General features: G+C 39.6%; 1 protein-coding gene across 5 annotated transcripts in view; it reads left to right on the forward strand.

Annotated features, from left to right (window-relative positions):
* Positions 1-2,182: 2,182 nt before the first annotated feature.
* The window catches only part of ALG6 (ALG6 alpha-1,3-glucosyltransferase), a 71,626-nt gene continuing 54,938 nt past the window's right edge, over positions 2,183-18,870 (forward strand). Inside the window, exons 1-3 of one of the 5 annotated variants that reach the window (XM_027603401.2) lie at positions 2,236-2,291; positions 3,488-3,563; positions 5,549-5,645. In XM_027603401.2, coding sequence (XP_027459202.1) covers positions 5,564-5,645 — 82 coding nt within the window. In that variant the 5' untranslated portion in view covers positions 2,236-2,291; positions 3,488-3,563; positions 5,549-5,563. Of the gene's footprint in view, positions 2,292-3,487; positions 3,564-4,926; positions 4,986-5,379; positions 5,646-18,870 lie in introns of those variants that run through there. The other 4 variants (XM_027603373.1, XM_027603393.1, XM_027603380.1 and 1 more) reach the window with 4 other exon arrangements.

Genomic DNA, 18,870 nt, shown 5'->3' on the forward strand with positions numbered 1-18,870 from the left:
TATTTCTGAAATTATATGTTTCACAGTCATAACTAGTTTAAATGGGAACCTTCTTACTTAGTGGTACATAAAATAATGGTGCTTCCTACAATTGATAGAGTCAATAAGATTCAACAAAGCATGATTTTTAGTCTGCCAAACATGGTTCTTGTCCACAAGATGCTTAGTTGTATCTTGCAATGTCCTGGATTTCCTCCTATGCTTGTAACCATGTAATATCCTTCATTAGCTTGTATTTTTCCTTCTGACCTTAAATATGGGTTTACTGAAGTATGGTTGTCTATTCTTCCACTGTACTGTCTCTCTCATTCTTTAGCCAAATGAAAGACTTTCATATCTCTATCTTCAACTCTCATTTTTTTCTAGGCTCTGATTCATAATTGGTACCTGAAGATCATTGACTTGTCCTGCTGTCACCTCAAACTCAATACAATGCATTGCCTTTCCCTCTAAGCCAGCTTCTCCCTAAGCTTACCTGATCTTTCAGATCTTCTAGTAATTCAGACTTGAAAGCTTGGTAGCCTTCCTTGATTTTACCCTCTCCTTTGTTTCACTTCTTCTATATATATACTGTTACCAGGACCTGCCCATTCTTCGTTGCATTGAATTTTTCTTTTCCAGTTCCACTATTACCATCTCAGACCAGGCCTTTGTCTAATCATGCATGGACTACTAGAATGATTTCTAGCTCTTCTTCTGATTCATCTTATCCATTATCACCACTTTAAGTTTTCTCTAACACTGTACTGTACACTCGAATCCCTGCTAAAAGTCATTTATGGGCTCCTTACTGATCATTGAATAAATTCCAAAGACCACAGCCACCATATTCAAGGCTCTCCACAATTATTCCTTTCCAGCTTCATCACCGACCCTCTGAACTGGAGATGTTCTGCACTTTTCAGCTGCCACAATTTTGACTTGAACCATTTTCCTTTGCCTGGAGTCCTACTCCCATCCTCCAGGCTTTCCTTCAAAGCTCAGCTGACTGCTCCAGGGAAAGCATTCCCTGATAGTTTTTAATTTACAGTTTTCATTTCTTCTCTGAACTCCTACACTACTTAATGCATATACCAATAATCTGACATTTAGCATGTGCTCCCTTCTATTGCTTTCTATCCTTTTATGCATGAAAATGTCTTTCCATTGAGAAATCTCTTGAGGGCAGGGACTTGGCCATATTTCTCCATATTTCTAGTACTGACAGTCTTTTATTTTTATTTATTCTTTTTTTTTAAGGATTTTATTTATTTGAAAGAGAGATAGCAAGAGAGAGCACGAGCAGAGGGTAGAGGGAGAATCAGGCTCCCTACTGAGAAGGAAGCCCTAGGTGGGGTCCCATCCCAGAACACTGGGATCATGACCTGAGATGAAGGCAGACGTTTAACCAACTGAGCCACCCAGGCGCCCCTCGACAGTCTTTTAAATACAGAATAAAGTTTTAGATGTGGAAGTTTACATAGACCTATCACTCATTTCACAGATGAAGAAAAATAGATCTAGAGAGTTGTGCAGACCCACTCAATACACAGCCATAGTCAAATATTTGCCGGTATTTATAGATTATAAATCAGAGGGGTTGGCTTATAGAGAATGGCAGGATTCAGCAGAGAGGAATGTGTGCATTCACTGAACAAAGGAGGCAAGGTAGTTATTTTGGGCAAGTTTGGGAATAGGTGATCCAAGCTGCCTGACCGGAAAGGTGTAGCGGCTACTTGAGGGCAGGGCTGTTCTTTTGTATAACCCACAGGCTCAAAAATGGTTGGACGTTTAATGTTTCTTACACGAAGTGACTTACCAGCCTTAATACATTCTTCTTCGCAGGCATGTGGCTTGAAGAAAGTGAAGCAGGTTGGCTTTCTGGCTCCTTGAGGGCACAGGCACAGAGGAAGACCCGCTGCCCGGTGGTGAGGATTAGCCAAGGGCTCTCCACTCTGTGAAGGGAGCCAGGACCCGCCCCTGGCAGGAATCCGTGGACTAAGCAGCCGTTCAGGACTTGGCCATCATCCCGGGAAAGAAGAGCAAGGGGCTTTCCACCTGCCCCAAGCCTAACCCGGGGTGGGAGGCCTCTCGCGTTCCAGCCGCCGCTGCTCCGCCTCCTAAGCCGGCCACCTCCTCTCCGCGCCTTTTCCCGGCCCCTCCCCTCACGTTCCACGGGCTCGCTCCCGCGCTCGGCGCGCGCGCACGCGGAAGCGGAAGGCGGAGGGAAGCGCTCCGCCGCGGGGGCGAGCGCGCAGGCGCCTTCTTGGGATATCTGTGGGCGCGACTCGTAACGTTCCGCGGGCGGTGGGGTAAGAGGCCGGGATCTTGGGGCGTCTGGGCTGCGGGGCCAGGGTGCGGAGGGGAGGGGGACTTGCGACGCGGAGCGATCCCGCGCGCAGGTCGCAGCCCGGCTCCAGGTCCTGCTCCTCTCAGAGGGGCTGCTGGCGAGGCCTCCCCGGGTCAGCCTGCTGGCTCGCTTGGGGGTCAGGTGACGGGGCGTGCTGATGGTGGTGGGACCCCTTGGCTTGGCAGCGGCCTTCCTTGGCTCCTTTGACGCCCTTGTTCCTCCGGTCTTGAGGGTCTGGCCCGCTGGAGAAAGGGAGGAGAAACGTTAGGACGGCCCCTTTTGCCAGACGTGCTCCTCGGGGATAGCCGCACTCCCTGGGTGTTGTGTCCACCTTGGGGGAAGACCTCTCAGACTAAAAAGAACAAATTTCGGCCCTGGAAGTGAACTGCTGAGGTTTTATTTTATTTTTGTTTTTGATCGAAATGTCGCTGAGGTTTTGTTTTATTTTTGCTTTTGATCGAAATCTAATCTTAGGGCAAAGTAGGACGGAAAACTTACTGCCACATGCGTAAAGACTTCGTGTCGTGTGGATGGTTAGAAAGTTACTGTGCTTTGCAGATGGAAAAAGTAATAAAGCACCCTTGCTACTGTTCAAGAGATCCGTTAAGTCTCATAATATCTTTGGCCACAGAGGACTTGGTAAAATTAGGTACCTCCCCTCTTCGTACACAGGAAGATCTCCATTCAGCAAATATTTTATGAGTACCTGCTTTTTGCATCATTGTTCTAAGTGCAGGGAACAGAGCTAGGGGCTAAGACGAGAGGATCCTTGCTTGCACGGAACTTACATTGTAGTTGTCAAATAAATGTAATATTTAAAAAAATTAATTTCCTTTTATGCTTTTTTATTGGAATATAACATGTGCAATAAAATACAGCAATCATAAGTTGTAACTTGCTGATTTATTGTAAAGTAAACTCATCTTTTAACCACCACTCAAATCAAGAAACAACATTTGGGGCACCTGGATGGCCCAGTTAGTTAAGCGAGGGACTCTTGATCAGGTCATGATCTCAGGGTGGTGAGTTCAAACCTAACGTGGGGTTCCTTACTGGGCGTGGAGCCTGCTTTGAGATTCTCGCGCTCGCTCTCTCCCTCTTCCTCTGCCCCTCCCACAATCCCTCCTTTGAAACAACAAAACAACAACAAAAATACAGAATGTTCTCACCTTCGTCTCAGAAAGACCTCCCTGGAGACCTCTCCCAATCACCATCCTCTCTTTTCTCCCCAAAGGTAACCTTTTTATTGATAATCTAACCATAGATTAGTTTTGTCTATTTATGAGCCTTTCATAAATGGAACCATTTAATATGTATTCTTTGGTGTCTAGTGTCTAGCCTATTTTTTTTTTTTTTTTTGAGATTTTGTTTATGTCGGAGAGAGATTGAGTGCACAAGCAGGGAGAATGTCAAGGAGAAGCAGGCTCCCCCCTGAGCAAGGAGCCCATGCGGGACTTGATCCCATGACCCTGGGATCATGACCTGAGCCAAAGGCAGAGGCTTAACTGACTGAGCCACCCAGGTGTGCCAAAGTGAATGAATTTTAATTTTTCCTCTTACCTTGCCTCTGTGATAGAAGTTCTAGTGAATAGTAAAATGATAAAAAATGGATGTGGTAACAGGGAGGAAACGGCATTTATATAATCCAAATGTGAATAATATGTTTACATAGCCTTATTTACTGCTTTGAGTCATTCTGCCTAATTTAGATGCTAGACTTCATTAGTTCTAGAGTTGACTCTTGCTATATTTATTAATTTATTTTTTTGTTTTTTAAAGATTTTATTCATTTATTCATGAGAGAGAGAGAGACAGAGCGAGGCAGAGGGAGAGGGAGAAGCTCTGCAGGAAGCCTGATGAGGGGCTAGATCCCAGGACCCCCAGACCACAGACCCAAGCGGAAGGCAGATGCTTAACCAACTGAACCACCCAGGCTCCCCCCCTTGCTATATTTAAATAAGAGAATAATTTTTGTCACTATATTGTATACTTGAAACTGATGTAATACTGCATGTTAACTACTGGAATTAAAATAAAAAGCAATAAAAAAATAAAACTAATATACTTACATTCTTAAAAAATTTTTTTTTACTCAGTAGGTGGAATGTACCAATTTTCCCCTAGTTTATTCAGTTGACTTATTGTATTTTTCTGGTTATTTTAAAAGTATATCCTGTGGTTAAAATGGCCCATAATTTCTCAAAGCTTTTTTACTTTTAAACCATTCCAACCCAAGGAAAAAACTGAAAAAAATGAAACATGTAAATGGTTAATTGCATCTTACTGCGTTTTTCTCTTAAGAATTGGGGTTACTGGGGTGCCTGGGTGGTTCAGTCGGTTAAGCGTCTGTCTTCCGCTCAGGTCATGATCCCAGGGTCCTGGGATTGAGCCCTGCCTGGGGCTCCCTGCTCAGCGGGGAGCCTGCTTTTCCCTCTCCCTCTGCCTGCCTCTACCCCTGCTTGTGCTCTCTGTGTCAAATAAATAAATAAAATCTTTAAAAAAAAAAAAAAGAATGGGGTTATTACTTGATTCTTGTAAAGGTTCATTCTCTTAAGATGGAAAGATGGTGTGGTTAGTGAAAGTATATTTTGGAAGAAAAGAAGTAAAAATTAAACTACATAAATTAGTGGAAGACTTTCTCAAACTAAATAGAAAGGTAAAATTCCTCTTTCTCTCTGTACCAAAGATAAATCATTTCTTTGTTAACTTTTGTAGTTTTACTTTTACATGTAGATAAACATGCTTTAGATGGAATTGACTCTTCTACTATCTATATATATCTGTTGCTTTTCTTCATTCAGGATTGTTCCCTTGTAAGAAAGATCCTTACCACACCTTTAGATATTGAGTCCTATTTAATAGGGAGAGCTACCTTTTGAGGTATATTTCCCAACTGAGGACTAGGGAATAAAGAACTTAAAACTACACACTTTTCCTCCTTTTCAACACCCCCAATTCTCCATCTTCCTGGTTGGTTTAATGAGTTCTTTGTTATACTGTGCTCAGCTAACTCTTGGTCTTTCTTTTTCTATTTTTTTTTTCCTCTCCAGGCTACTTCTTCATAGACATAAATGTCAGTATTTAACTGGAAACGAAGCATCACTTAAAATTCTCTCAAACTCCTAATCCCAAAGAATTGATAACCTTTCTCTGATGAAGAAGTGACTGACTACATGTTAAAAGTATTCTGGCACTGGTCCTGTTTTTTTCTCTCCTTAGAATTGAAGAAAAAATATGGAGAAATGGTATTTGATGGCAATTGTGGTCCTATTAGGACTAACAGTACGGTGGACAGTTTCTCTTAATTCTTACTCAGGTAACACATCTTTACTGTTTAAAAGATGGGTAAATATTCCTTTGAATAGTTTCCTCCCCCTTCCCCTCCCCCCCCCTCCTTTTTGTAATAATTTATAGATATCTGACTGGGACAGAGAAGAATTTGAGGCTTTATTGGTATAGTCAAGAAAATACACTTAAACACTGAATTCTAGTAAAAATAATATGTGTAAGAGCTAAATAGAAGCATAGAGTTTATGACATGAGAAAACAAAAATGTATTCTAATGGGGAAGATGACAAGTTGAGAAATGATTACTCATGGAAGAAAGAACTGAGGTATTACCTCAAGGTGGGAGTGGAATCCAAAGGCTTTTGTTTGTTTGTTTAGGGTAGAGAAGCCATGTCACTAGACTAAAGGGAAGAGACTAGTGGAGACTAAGACTGGGAATGATGTGAGAGAAAGGGAGGGAGAATTGACGGTATTTGGTCCTGGACAGGGGATAGGATTAGATTTCACCCTGTGAGTATTTATTTAGCACTGCTCATGTTCCAGGCAATGTGCTAGGTGCTAAAATACATGAATATCCAGTACTGAAAGGGTCCACATTTTAGTAGGTGAGTGGTCATAGGACAATGTGATTATTGTGACTAGAAGTGTTTGTAAAGTACAAAGGTAACATAGAGAAGTGAATGACCAGGTTACATTAGAGAAAACTTTTCAGAGAAGATGATGTTTGAGGTCAAGGTTTGAAGGATGAGTTGGAATTTGCGAGACAAATGAAATGGGGAACATGTACAAAAACCTGGCAGAATGAGAGCATGGTTTTAAGTAGTCAGTATTGTTGTAGCATAAAAAGAAGGAATAAAAAAATGGGGAGGGAGCAGCTCGAGATTTAGCTATAAAATTCGCTTGGCAAATTACTTGTGTTTTAGAAAAATAACTTTCATTGTAATGAAAAAGGATTGTAGGAAGCAGGTTGGAGGTAAAGAGAATCATAATAATAGAAGTATGAGCTACTATTTTAAGTATTCATCATATGCTAGACACTGAGCCTTTTCTTTTACTTACGACTACTGATGATAGGTATTGTCTCTAATTTACAAATGGAAAATGAGACAACTGATAAATGACACCTGGGATTCAAATATAGTTGTGTTTTATTCCAAAATCCGTGCTTTTAGGACACTACTCTGTGGCTTCTGAGAAAAAGTCAAACCAAGCCAGCTAAAAGATGGATAAATGAATTTGAGGAATAGTGAGGAAGTAAAATAACTTGGATGCAGCAGTAGACTTGGGTTCAAATCTTAGTTTTTTTCCCTTGTTAGCTGCCGGATCTTAGAGTAGTTGCTTAATCTCCTGTACAAAGGTTACCTTTTCTGCAAAGTGGGAATATTAATATGTATTTTAACAGGGTTGTGGGGATTGCCTGAGATAATATGTATGAACCGTACTTTCTTTTTTTTAAAGCATTTATTTATTTTTAAAGATTTTATTTATTTATCTGAGAGAAAGAGTGAGTGAGAGAGAGAGAGAGAGAGAGCATGAGCAGGGTGGAGGGGCGGGGGGGGGGGGCGGATAGAGAAGCAGACTTCCTGCTGAGCAGGGAGCCCAACATGGGGCTCAATCCTAGGAACCCAGGATCGTGACCTGAACTGAAGGCAGATGCTTAACCGACTGAGCCACCCAGGTGCCCTATTTTTCTTTTTCAAAGATTTTATTCACTTATTAGGGAGAGAGAGCAGAGAAAGAGAGAGAGAATGAGTGGGGGAGGTGGGGAGCAGCAGAGGGAGAGAGAGAAGCAGGCTCTCTGCTGAGCAGGGAGCCCTATTTGGGGCTGGATCCCATGACCCTGGGATCATGACCTGAGCCAAAGGCAGCTGCTTAACCGACTGAGCCAAGCAGATGCCCAACGTATTTTCTTTTCTAGTAGTGTAGGAATATAATCAGCATATCAATGGTTCACAACTATTATCTTGTTTGATCCTTACATCAGATCATTTAACCCCAAAATGTTTATTGAGTGTCTTCTGTGCAGCAAAAATATCTTACTGGTGATCAAGTCCTTCAGTCTGGCTTTCAGGATGACCAAGACTAATAAATGGTATCTTCCTATCATATTGTGATTTATAAGAAATATGTATTTGGTCTCTGTCCTCCTTCTGGCACAGCCCCTAGGAACCCTTGGGATTTTCTAAGTGAAAGTGATAAAGTTGTCTTTTGTTATGGTAATGCTGGCTTTTGGATCCACCTAAGGATGGGGACTGGTTGCCAGGAAAACCAAACTGCATCATTTGAGGGTTGGAGCTTTCAGTCCTACCTTCTGATTTCCAGGGAGGGGAGAGAGGCTGGAGGTTGAATCAATCACCAGTGGCCAATGTTTTAATCAAGTATGCTTTTGTAATAAAGCCTTCATAAAAACCCAAAAGTAGGATGGGGTTGGTGAACACATGGAGATTCAGAGGGAATGGAAGCTCAGTGCCTTTTCCCCACACCTTGCCCTATACATCTCTTCCATCTGGCTGTTCTGAGTTACATCCTTTTATAATAAATTGGTAACCTAGTAAGTAAATGTTTACCTGAGTTCTGAGAGCTGCTCTAGCAAAGGACGAAAGGAGGAGGTTGTGGGAACATCTGATCTATAGCCAGTTGGTCAGAAGTGCAGGTTGCCGTCTAGACTTGCGATTGGCATCCAGAGCTGGAGGGGTTTGTTGGAACCTCCAGCTGATACCTAGTTGGTCAGAATCTGGGCTTGTGACTGGCCTCTGCCCTGGAGGGAGGGGGCAGTCTTATAGTATTGAACCCATAACCTGTGTAATCTGATGGTGTCTCTGGGCAGATAGTGTCAAAATTGAGTTGAATTGTAGGATATGGAGTTTGTGTCTGAGAATTGCTTGTTGGATGTGAGGGAAATCCCCCTATCCCCCATTGTAATTGGGTTCCTGAATCACCCTTTCACTTCCCTAGAGATGTTCAGAGTCAGGTGGGTAGGTCAGACTTGTAAATATGTACTACATTAAAATATAGTGTGCTATAAACCAAGAAGACTGGGAACACAAAAGACTTGTAGTTCAGACAAGAAAGGCTTAGAGTATCCCATTAACGATAACATGTTTGTTCTGAAAGGAGTGTGGGGAGGATTTACTAGGCAGATAAAGAAGAGAGGAGAGTGTTCCAGTGATGGGAAATAGCATGAAGAAAGGCCAAGAGTTCTTTGTGGTATGTTGAGGATGTAAGTGTGACTGGAATACAGGGTGCATGGTTAAGGTGGAGCAGTAGATGATTATGTAGGAATAAACTGGGCCAGATTGTGAGCCAAAGTAACGTGTGAGGGTTTTATCTTTTGGCCAGTGGAGGTTTTTAAGCAGGGACTTTACATGATCAAGTATATTGTTTAAGAAGACAAATATGGAGGCAGCGTGGAGTTTGGATTAGAACAAGGAGAGGCTGGTGGTAGCAAGACTACACGGACAGCATGTATGTGCCCTAGCCTTACTTCAATTTATGACACTTATTTGAAGTGTTGTTGCATAAAGCTGGTTGCAGTGGTCTAGGCAAGGGATGATGAGGCTTGTCTAAGTTACTAAATTTGAGAGCCGCATTGAGTAAAAATCAACAAAATGTAACGACGAATTGTATATGGGGATAAATAAGGAAGAGTTTGACAGTGAGTCTGGTTTCTAGTTCAGAGATACTGAGACTGGAAAACAGCAGATTTAGTGGGGAAGGTAATGAATGAATTCCATTTTGGGTATGGTAAGGTTCAGGTGCATTTTAGTCATATAAAGAAGGTTGAATTTTGAGACATGGAATTTGCCTGGGGGCGCAAGAACACGTAAATCCATCTTCAGCTGGTCACAGAGAACAACAGGGTAGGCCCTAGCTTCATACTTCGGTGCAGCTCTGTGATGAACGAGGCTGGGCCAACTGCGGGGAATCCTTTTTACCTGGCTAAAACCAAAGTAGCAGGTCCTATTTCAGTTTCTCTCTTAAGCTCACACTCAACCTGAGATCTTAAAAAGAAAGTGCAGGAAATGAACCAGAAAACATTAGTGGCAATTCCTAGAGCAAATTTTATCTCAGTCATCCATTCTAAGCTTTTTTAGAATTGAGGCTGTTCCCAAGGGGGAGGGTCCCTGTTACCCCACATACTTCACAACTTTTAGTGGTGTTGAAACTTTTGCCACTCTGGGGTGTGTGAAATGATGTTTTGTTGTGGTTTTAATTTGAATTTACTTCATTATTGAAAGCTTAAGCATATTTTCATCTTTACTGGCCATTTATATTTCCTTTTCTAGGATATTTGCTATGTCATTTCTATATTTCATTTGATTTTTTTTCTTATATATTCTGTATTTTGGGGTTTTTTTCTCAAGTGTTCCATATTCTGGAAGCTAACCTTTGTACAATTGTAAATATCTTCTCCCAGTTTATGGATTATCTTTTCACATCTTAAGATGTCTTTTTTTTTTTTTAAGTTTGTTTATGTATGTATGTATGTATGTAATCTCTATACCCAATGTGTGGCTTGAACTTGAGACCCTAAAATCAAGAGTCGCATGCTTTTCGACTGAGCTAGCCAGGGGCCCCACATCTTCAGGTGTCTTGATGAACAGGATAAAATAGTGAAATTTATTAATCATTTTCCTTTATAATTTGTGCTTTTTGTATCTTTAAGAAATTCTTCCCTACTCCAAGTCACAAAGGTATTTTCCTAAGATTTTCTTCTAAAAGTTTTATGATTTGTTTCTCCTACTTAAGTCCTTCTTAAAATTGAATTTTATATATAACATGTGAGATAAGGATTTATTTTAAATTTTTTTCACATGGGTAATCAGTTGTTTCAATCCATTTATTGAATAGTGTATTTTACCCCACTAATCTGCGTTATCAGCTCTATCTCAGGTTTTCATATATGCATGGGTCTTTTTCTGATTGTTCATTCTGATCAATTGGTCCACTACTGCTATGTCTTACTATTATAATTTTATAGTAAGGCTTGATATATTGTGAGGCAAATTCTCCTACCTGATATTTCCACTTCAGGGATGTTTTAGGTATTGTGGGCTTTGCTCATTCATATTGCAGTAGGCAGAATTTATAAAATGGCTCCCCAAAGATGTCCTGCCCTATTCCCCAAAACTGTGAAAACGATATCTCACTCAAGAGTGATTGTTATGTTCTATGGCACAGTTGACTTTAAAATAGGGAGATTGTGTTGGATTATCCACGGTTGCTCAGTGCAATCACAGGAGCCCTTAGAAGCAGAGAACTTTTTTAGCTGGCAGCGGAAAGGGACTCCAGAGAGATTCAAAACATAAGGGCCTGAGGTTGTTGTTGGTTTGACAGTGGAAGGAAGGGCCATGTCTGGAGGAACACAAGTGGCCTCTGGCTGGCTGCAGACGGAGAGTAGCTCCCAGCTGACAGTCAGCAAGGAAATGGGACCTCAGGCTGTGGCAGCAAGGCACTGAATTGTGCCAATAGCCTGAATGAGCTTGGAAGTGGATTCCTTCCCTGGGCCTCCAGATAAGAGTTCAGATTGGTTGCCTTCTTATTTTGGCCTTGTGAGACCCTGAGCAAAGAATCAAGTTAAACCCATTCAGACTTCTGACCTACAGAATTGTGAGATGTTTTAAGCTGCTAAATTTGTAATAATTGTTATGTAGCAATAGAAAGCTAATACACCTAATACACACATATATGCCATTTATTATTTATTTATTTATTTAAAGATTTTTATTTATTTCAGACAACGCATGCGTGAGAGACAGCATGAGTGGGGGGGTGGAAGGGAGAAGCAGATTCCCCACTGTGCAGGGGGCCTCGATGTGGGGCTTAATCCCGGGACCGTGGGATCACAACCTGAGCTGAAGGCAGATGCTTAATTGACTGGGCCATCCAGGTACCCACATATATGCCTTTAAAAAAAAATCATCTGTCTCATATGGCAGTCAAGATTGAATGGGGGAGTACAGGGAAAAACCAGAAGAATTTCTGCAACTCAGAAGTAACCTTGTCAACAATGAAATCTTGTTTTACTCCAAAGTAAAAAAAAAAAAAAAATCAGATTGTTAAAGTCCTAAGAAAAACCCTGTTGGGATTTTGATTGAAATTACATTATTCTATACCTTTGAGTAATTTGGGGGGAATTGGCAATCATTATTACACTGGGACCCCCCTTTATTTATTTATTTATTTGACAGAGAGAGACACAGCGAGAGAGGGAACACAAGCAGGGGGAGTGTGAGAGGGAGAAGCAGGCTTCCCGTGGAGTGGGGAGCCCGATGCGGGGCTCGATCCCAGAACACTGGGATCATGACCTGAGCCGAAGGCAGACGCTTAATGACTGAGCCACCGAGGCGCCCCCCCTTTTTTCTTTTTTAAGATTTTTTATTTATTCATTTGAGAGAGAGAAAGTGAGCAAATAAGAGCATGAGCAGCGGGGAGGGGCAGAGGGAGAGGGAGAAGCAAACTCCCTTGAGCAAGGGCCCAATGTGAGACTCAGTCCCCGGACCCAGGATCATGACCTGAGCTGAAGGCAGACACTTAACCAACTGAGCCACCCAGGCGCCCCTCTGTGTTCTGTTGTGATTATGCTTTGCCTCTTGAATTATTCAGAAGCACGTTTAAAATTTTTAAAATATTTAGGCTTTAAAAATGATTTTTTGACATTTTTAAAATTTAATTACATGGTAGAAAGAGAATCTTTCTGTATGGTACATGTTCTTTGAAATGTATTGAGACTTGGCATTCTATATGATCAGTTTTTATAAATGTTCTATGTGTGCCTGAAAAATATATGTTCTCCAGCTTAATATTCTGCATGTATCCATTAACTCAGTATTATTGTTTTGATGTTAGTTTTTTATATCCTTACTTATTTTTGCCTAATTAAACTACCAGTTGAGAGAGATGCAATTTCTCTTTGTAGTTTTGTCAATTTTTGTTTGTATACTTTGTATCTATATTATTAGGTGATGTAGAATTTTTTTCCTTGTGACTTGAATTTCATGACATTACTGTTGTGTCCCTGTTTATTTACAGTAATGCTATTATCTTAAAGTCCATTTCCTCTAGAATTAATAAAGCTTCACTAGTTTTGTTTAGATTAATTTTTTCTTGATACATCTTTTTCTATCCTTTTACTCTGTACCTCTGAATCCCTGTGACTTAGACCTGACTAACCGGTTCCCCATCCTAATTCTACTTTCTCCTGATGGTTTGGAAGTTATGCTTTATTTTGTTCTTTCAGGGCATGGTGTGGAGATTTTCATATACCTGTTTAACTTAACAAAGTCTAAAATTAATATTTCTGTTCTCCTTCTGAACAATGCAAGGGCCATGAGATGCTTTAACTCTAGTTACAAATCTCACCCCTGCTATTAAGATGTTATTATTGCCTAAGATTAATCACTGTGTTATACAATTAATATTTACTTAGTTTTACCCTCATGTTTATCATTTTCTGTGCTTAACCTTCCTTTTTACATATTGCATCTTCTTTTGAGATTTTTTTTTTCTTCCTGAAGTACATCTTTGGGAGGTTTTTTGTTTGTTTTTATTTTTTAATTAAATTATTTTTTTAAAATTTAAATTCAACTAATTAACGTACAATGTATTATTTGTTTCAGGAGTACATGTCTGTGATTCATCAGTCTTACATAATACCCAGTGCTCATTACAACACATACACTCCCCAATGTCCATCACCCAGCCACCCCATCCCTCCCAACCCCCTCCACTCCAGCAACCCTCAGTTTGTTTCCTAAGACTAAGAGTGTCTCTTATGGTTTGTCTCCCTCTCTGGTTTCATCTTGTTTCATTTTTTTCCTCTCTTTCCCTATGATCCTCTGCCTTGTTTCTTAAATTCCACATATCAGTGAGATCATATGATAATTGTCTTTCTCTGATTGACTTATTTTGCTTAGCATAATGTTTTTGTTTTTGTTTTTGATTTTTAAGTAGTCTCCATGCCCAGCACTGAGCCCAGTGTGGGACTTGAACTCATGACGATGAGATCAAGACCTGAGCCGAGATCAAGAGTTGGACACTCAACTGACTGAGCCACTCAAGTGCCCCAAATCTTTGGGAGGTTTTTAAAATTTTTTTTTTAATTAGAAAACAATTTTTTTAAGTAGGCTCATTCCCAGTGTGGGGCTTGCACTCAGAACCCTGAGATCAGGAGTTATATGCTCTATCGACAGAGTCAAATGGGCACCCTGTGGGAGGTTTTTTTTTCAGTTAGAGCCTATTGGTAGCTTAGTTTTTTATCTGAAAATGCCTTTATTTTGCTCTAGGTCCTAACATTTTACTGGGTGGAATTCTGTGTTGACAATTATTTTCTCTTAATATTTTGAAAATCTCATTTCATTGTCTTTTAGTTTCTGTTGCTATGTTCAGACCATCAACTGTCATTTCAGTTGTTATTTCTTTGTAGGTAATTTGTCTTTTCTCTCTTGCTGCAATTTCACTATGATGTATCGAAGTGTGAATATTAAAAAATTTATCCTCAGGATATTCTGGGATTTCTGAGTCTAATGAATGAATAACCTTCTGTCTGTTCTTGAAACTGCTCAGCTACTGTCTCTTCTCATTCTGTTTCCTCTTTGTAAAACTCTGGTTAGATAATATGTTAGATCTTTGGTCTTTTATTAATTCACCACATAGGGGTAGGGTACTCATGCCAAAGGCAGGTGATATAGCAGAAAATAAAACAGACAATAATCTTTTCATCTCTTTGAGTCTATATTTTCAGTTCTCTCTTCAAGTATTTCATCTCCCTCATTTCTATTTTCCTTGTGCAGCTCTGATTATAGGTATATTGGGTCCTTTCATCCTATCCTTATGTCTCATAATCTCCTATATTCCGTCTCATGGCTTCTTCATACTGCTTTTTTTTTTTTATAATCATAAGATCTATCTTCCTTTTCATTACTTTTCTTTTTAGTTGTGTTTAATCTGTTTTTTAACTAGTGATTGAGTTTTTACAATTTTAGTTACTGTATTTTTTTATTTCCAAAAGTTCTGTTTGTTTCCTTTTCAAATCATCTTCATCATTTCTGATTGTCTCTTGTTCCTTCAACATATTCTCAGTGTCTTCTTTTTTTTTTTTCCAGTGTCTTCTTTTATATCTTTAAACATATTAGCCATACTTATTTTATATTCCCTCTCAGAAAATACTAATACCTACAATTTGATTTCCTGGTTTGTTGCTTCTGTGGACTCTAGCTCATGGTATTTTGTTTGTGGGTTTAGTGATTTTTTTAAAATTGTGAGCTCAAGTTACTTGGAACTTTTATCTGTGAGAATTTTTTGAGGCCCAAGTTTACTGTGTATTTCTCCAGAGGATTTAGGTTGCCTCTTGCTAGGCACTTTGGGCACTATTAAAGTCAAACTAAATTCTCATCTTAAGGTTTCTTTGGCTGTAATTCTTTTTTTTTTTTTTTTTAAAGATTTTGTTTATTTTTTGAAACAGAGAGAGAGAGAGACATGAGAGGGAACACAAGCAGGGGGAGTGGGAGAGGGAGAAGCAGGCTTCCTGCTGAGCAGGGAGCCCGATTCGGGACTTGATCCCAGGACCCTGGGATCATGACCTGAGCCCAAGGCAGACACTTAACGACTGAGCCACCCAGGCACCCTGGAGGTGTTTTTCTGACCTAAGTCTGCCATGTTGCCGGAAACTGGTCACATCTGTATTTTTTTTTTAATTTTTTAAAAGATTTTATTTATTTGAAAGAGAGCGAGAGAGAGAGCACAGGTGGGGTGAAGGGCAGAGGGAGAAGCAGACTCTCTCCTGAGCAGGGAGCCTGATGCTGGGCTCAATCCCAGGACGCCGGGATCATGACTTGAGCCAAAGGCAGATGCTTAGCTAACTGAGCCACCCAGGTGCCCCTCATCTGTATTTTTAGAACTTCCCCATGTTACTCTTATCTTTAGAAAATGTTGATACAGATGATGGTTAAAGCCACAGGATTGGGGGCATTTATATTGCAAGAAGAAAACAGATTTAACCACTGATCACTTTCACAGAGAAGGGGAATGATTAAAGGAGGCTCAGAAGAGGGTGCCTGAGTGGCTCAGTCAGTTGGGCGGCTGCCTTTGGCTTGGGTCGCAATCCTGGGGTCCTGGGATCGAGTCCGACATCGGGCTCCCTGCTGGGCGGGGAGTCTGCTTCTCCCTCTGACCCTCCCCCATCTCATGCTCTCTCTATCTCATTCTCTCTCTCAAATGAATAAATCAAATATTTAAAAAAAAAAAGGAGGCTTAGAAGAAACCATGAAGAGGGAGGATTAGAGCCTGGAAGCCAGGATATTAGAGAAATTTAAAGAAATAAGGACTGGCCTACAGTGTCAAGTTCTAGACTGTCAAGTAGGGTGAAAATTAAGAATAGACAAAAGATCTCTAAGGAGGCCATTGTGAGCCTCTTAATTATCAGACTATAATGAATTGAGAACTAAATGAGAGTTAACAAGAGGGCATAGCGACTCTTAGAAGTTTGTGAATGGAAGGAGGGAGTTGGTTTGGTAGCAGGAATGGGGTAAGGAGGTCAGAAGAAAAGCCCCATCAAAAGTTGTTATGTAAAATATGTAATTTATGTTACCTTTGCTTTCAACCTATAACTGGTCTATTGGATGGTCATCTCCTCTTCTTCATTCAGCATTATTTTATAACTGATCATTATGTTGTTCTTAAAGTTTTCCTTTAGTCTTCTAATTTTGATAGATATATTTTCTTTGAACTTTTCATGTTGGGGTGAAGTAGAAAAGAACTAAAGGTATAGAGTAGAATAACATAATTTAAGGAATCACACTATTTCAGTATTACTGGCATATGTAATCAAATGCTTAATGGGAACTGAGTAGAGGACTACAAGCATATGTGACACTTTTCTATCCTGTGGCCTACATACATTATTTACTCTAACATTTCTCTCCTAAAGTCTGCGTTTACTCAGTTACTTACTTTATCTGCAAAGTAGGACTCCTGCTTATTTTAAACTTTACTCTTAAATTGTCCCATAAGAAAGTCAACAGGGTTATTTCTGGATTATTGTATAGGAAAAGTATTGTTATTATACAGTAGTAGAATATTTGTAGACATCTCTTATAGGTGGTTATTATGTTTTTGTCATTTTTCAAATGAGAAGAATAAAGTGCTAAGCACTATGAAAAATTGTGATTCTGTCAGTTCTTAACCCTATCATAAAAAATACAACATTTTTAGCACTTGTAAAGAACTTCTCTATCATAGGAGGCTGGCAGAATTAAAGAATGACATCTGTGATTCTGCTGAGATTTTTTTCTCTTAATTAAAATACCTTTTTTGTTATAATTTCTTTTTAACATGCTTATTTTAATTTGCTTTTCATTTATCTTGTTTTAAGATTGTAATTAGGAAGCACTCAAGTGAGGAAGCTCAGGTTAGCTTGCTTAGTATTAATCCATTATTTTTCCTTTGGAAATGCATATATTGTATAGACAAACTACTTATGTGTATTGTAATTTAAATTTTTCTAAAATGTGTACCCCTTACATATTTACATTATACCCCTAACTTAAATGCTGCTCATGTAATTGATTTTTACAGACCTAAAAATATTGAATAAATATTGCTTGTTATTTTTATTTACTTAATTAAAAAATATTTATTTGAGAGGGCAGGAGAGAGAGAGAGCGCGAGCGACCGCGTGGGCATGTGCTCGCAGGACCTGGGGGAGGGAGAAGCAGACTCCCCGCTGAGCAAGGAGCCCCAGGTCGATCCCAGGATGTTGGGATCAGGACCTGAGCCAAAGGCAGATGTTGAACCACTCTTAACAGACTGAGCTATGCAGGCACCCCTGCTTGTTACTTTTAAACAAGCTTTGGGGAGGAAATAAATTCTTTTTTGGGGGGGTATTCATGTTTTAGTAATCTCTTCACCCATCATGGAGCTTGAACTCACAGCCCTGAGATCGAGTCTCATGCTTTACCAACTGAGCCAACCAGGAGCCCCAGGGAGGAAACAAATTCTAATTTTAGTATTGATTGTTTCTTATGTCTTATAGAGATTCATGGTTTCTCTATAGTTGTTGAGCAAATAGTAATACTTGAACCAAGGAAAGTTATTTTATTCTAATACTCTTTTCCCCGCAAAGTTTTATTGGCTGTTTAGAAGGGATAAGCCATAGAGAATCTTTTTTTATTTTTTATTTTTTGCAACATATCAATCATTGTTAAAGTATGACTGTATTCTATTTAATTAGTTAGTTTTGGGGCACCTGGGTGGCTCAGTCAGTTAGGCATCTGACTCTCGGTTTTAGCTCAGGTCGTGATCTCAGGGTCCTGGGATCAGACTCCACACTCAGTGGGGAGTCGACTTGAAGACTCTCCCTCGCCCTCTCCCCTCACTCGTGCGCTCTCCCTCTCTCAAATAACTAAATCTTAAAAAAAAAAAAAGAAGAAATGTTTATTTTATTGCTTAGTTTCTCTCAAGTTACCCATTGCTATTTATAATGTTTCTTCTTACTCACCAAGAACATATAAAAGGGGGATTTTGTTCTGGAAAATTTTAGCCAAATTCTCTTTTCTTAGAATGTTTAAAATTTAAATGTAAAGGCAGTTAGAATGTATTGTTATCAAAGAAACTACTTGTTTTTTAAATTATAGTATAATTCTGAATAGTTCAGCAACAATTGATAAAATGAATAAGTGCTGCTTAAGCCCATTTCCCTGAGAACAAGACAAAATTGAAACTCCATGAATATATATTAGTGTGTTTTCTTTATGTAATTCTGAATTTTATGTAAATGAATTTGTAGAATTAATCACTGTGGAAGGAATCCTTTTTGTCCTTCCCAGGTGAATCTCCCACAGGTACAGTTGGGTTGTCCTTCTGGGTTGCTTTAAGGGCACTTTAGCAGTTTTAAAAACTTAAGTACTAATTTCATAGCCAGTGTCAGCTGGATTTATTGAAGTAGGTCAGACTCTGGATAGAAACTTGTTTCTCAACCCTAAAGAGAGTCATTATCCATTCTTCTATTTGTTAGAGAATGGTAATAAATTCTTCCACATTGACCACCTGTCTAGAGCAATTTCAGAAAATCTAGATAGTTGGATTTTTTCAGGTGTAGAAAATTACCTAAGATCCTCTCTGACTTTTATTATCCCAGTGGAACTAAACAAACAAAAACAAAACAAACAAAAAATAGAAATCAACTCCTCCCCCCCACAAAAGAAGCCATAGACAATGGTTATATTCCTTAAAGTAGAAACACACATTCTTTTTTT

Source organism: Zalophus californianus, chromosome 4 (assembly GCF_009762305.2).
Source record: "Zalophus californianus isolate mZalCal1 chromosome 4, mZalCal1.pri.v2, whole genome shotgun sequence".
NCBI classification, from domain to species: Eukaryota; Metazoa; Chordata; class Mammalia; order Carnivora; family Otariidae; genus Zalophus; species Zalophus californianus.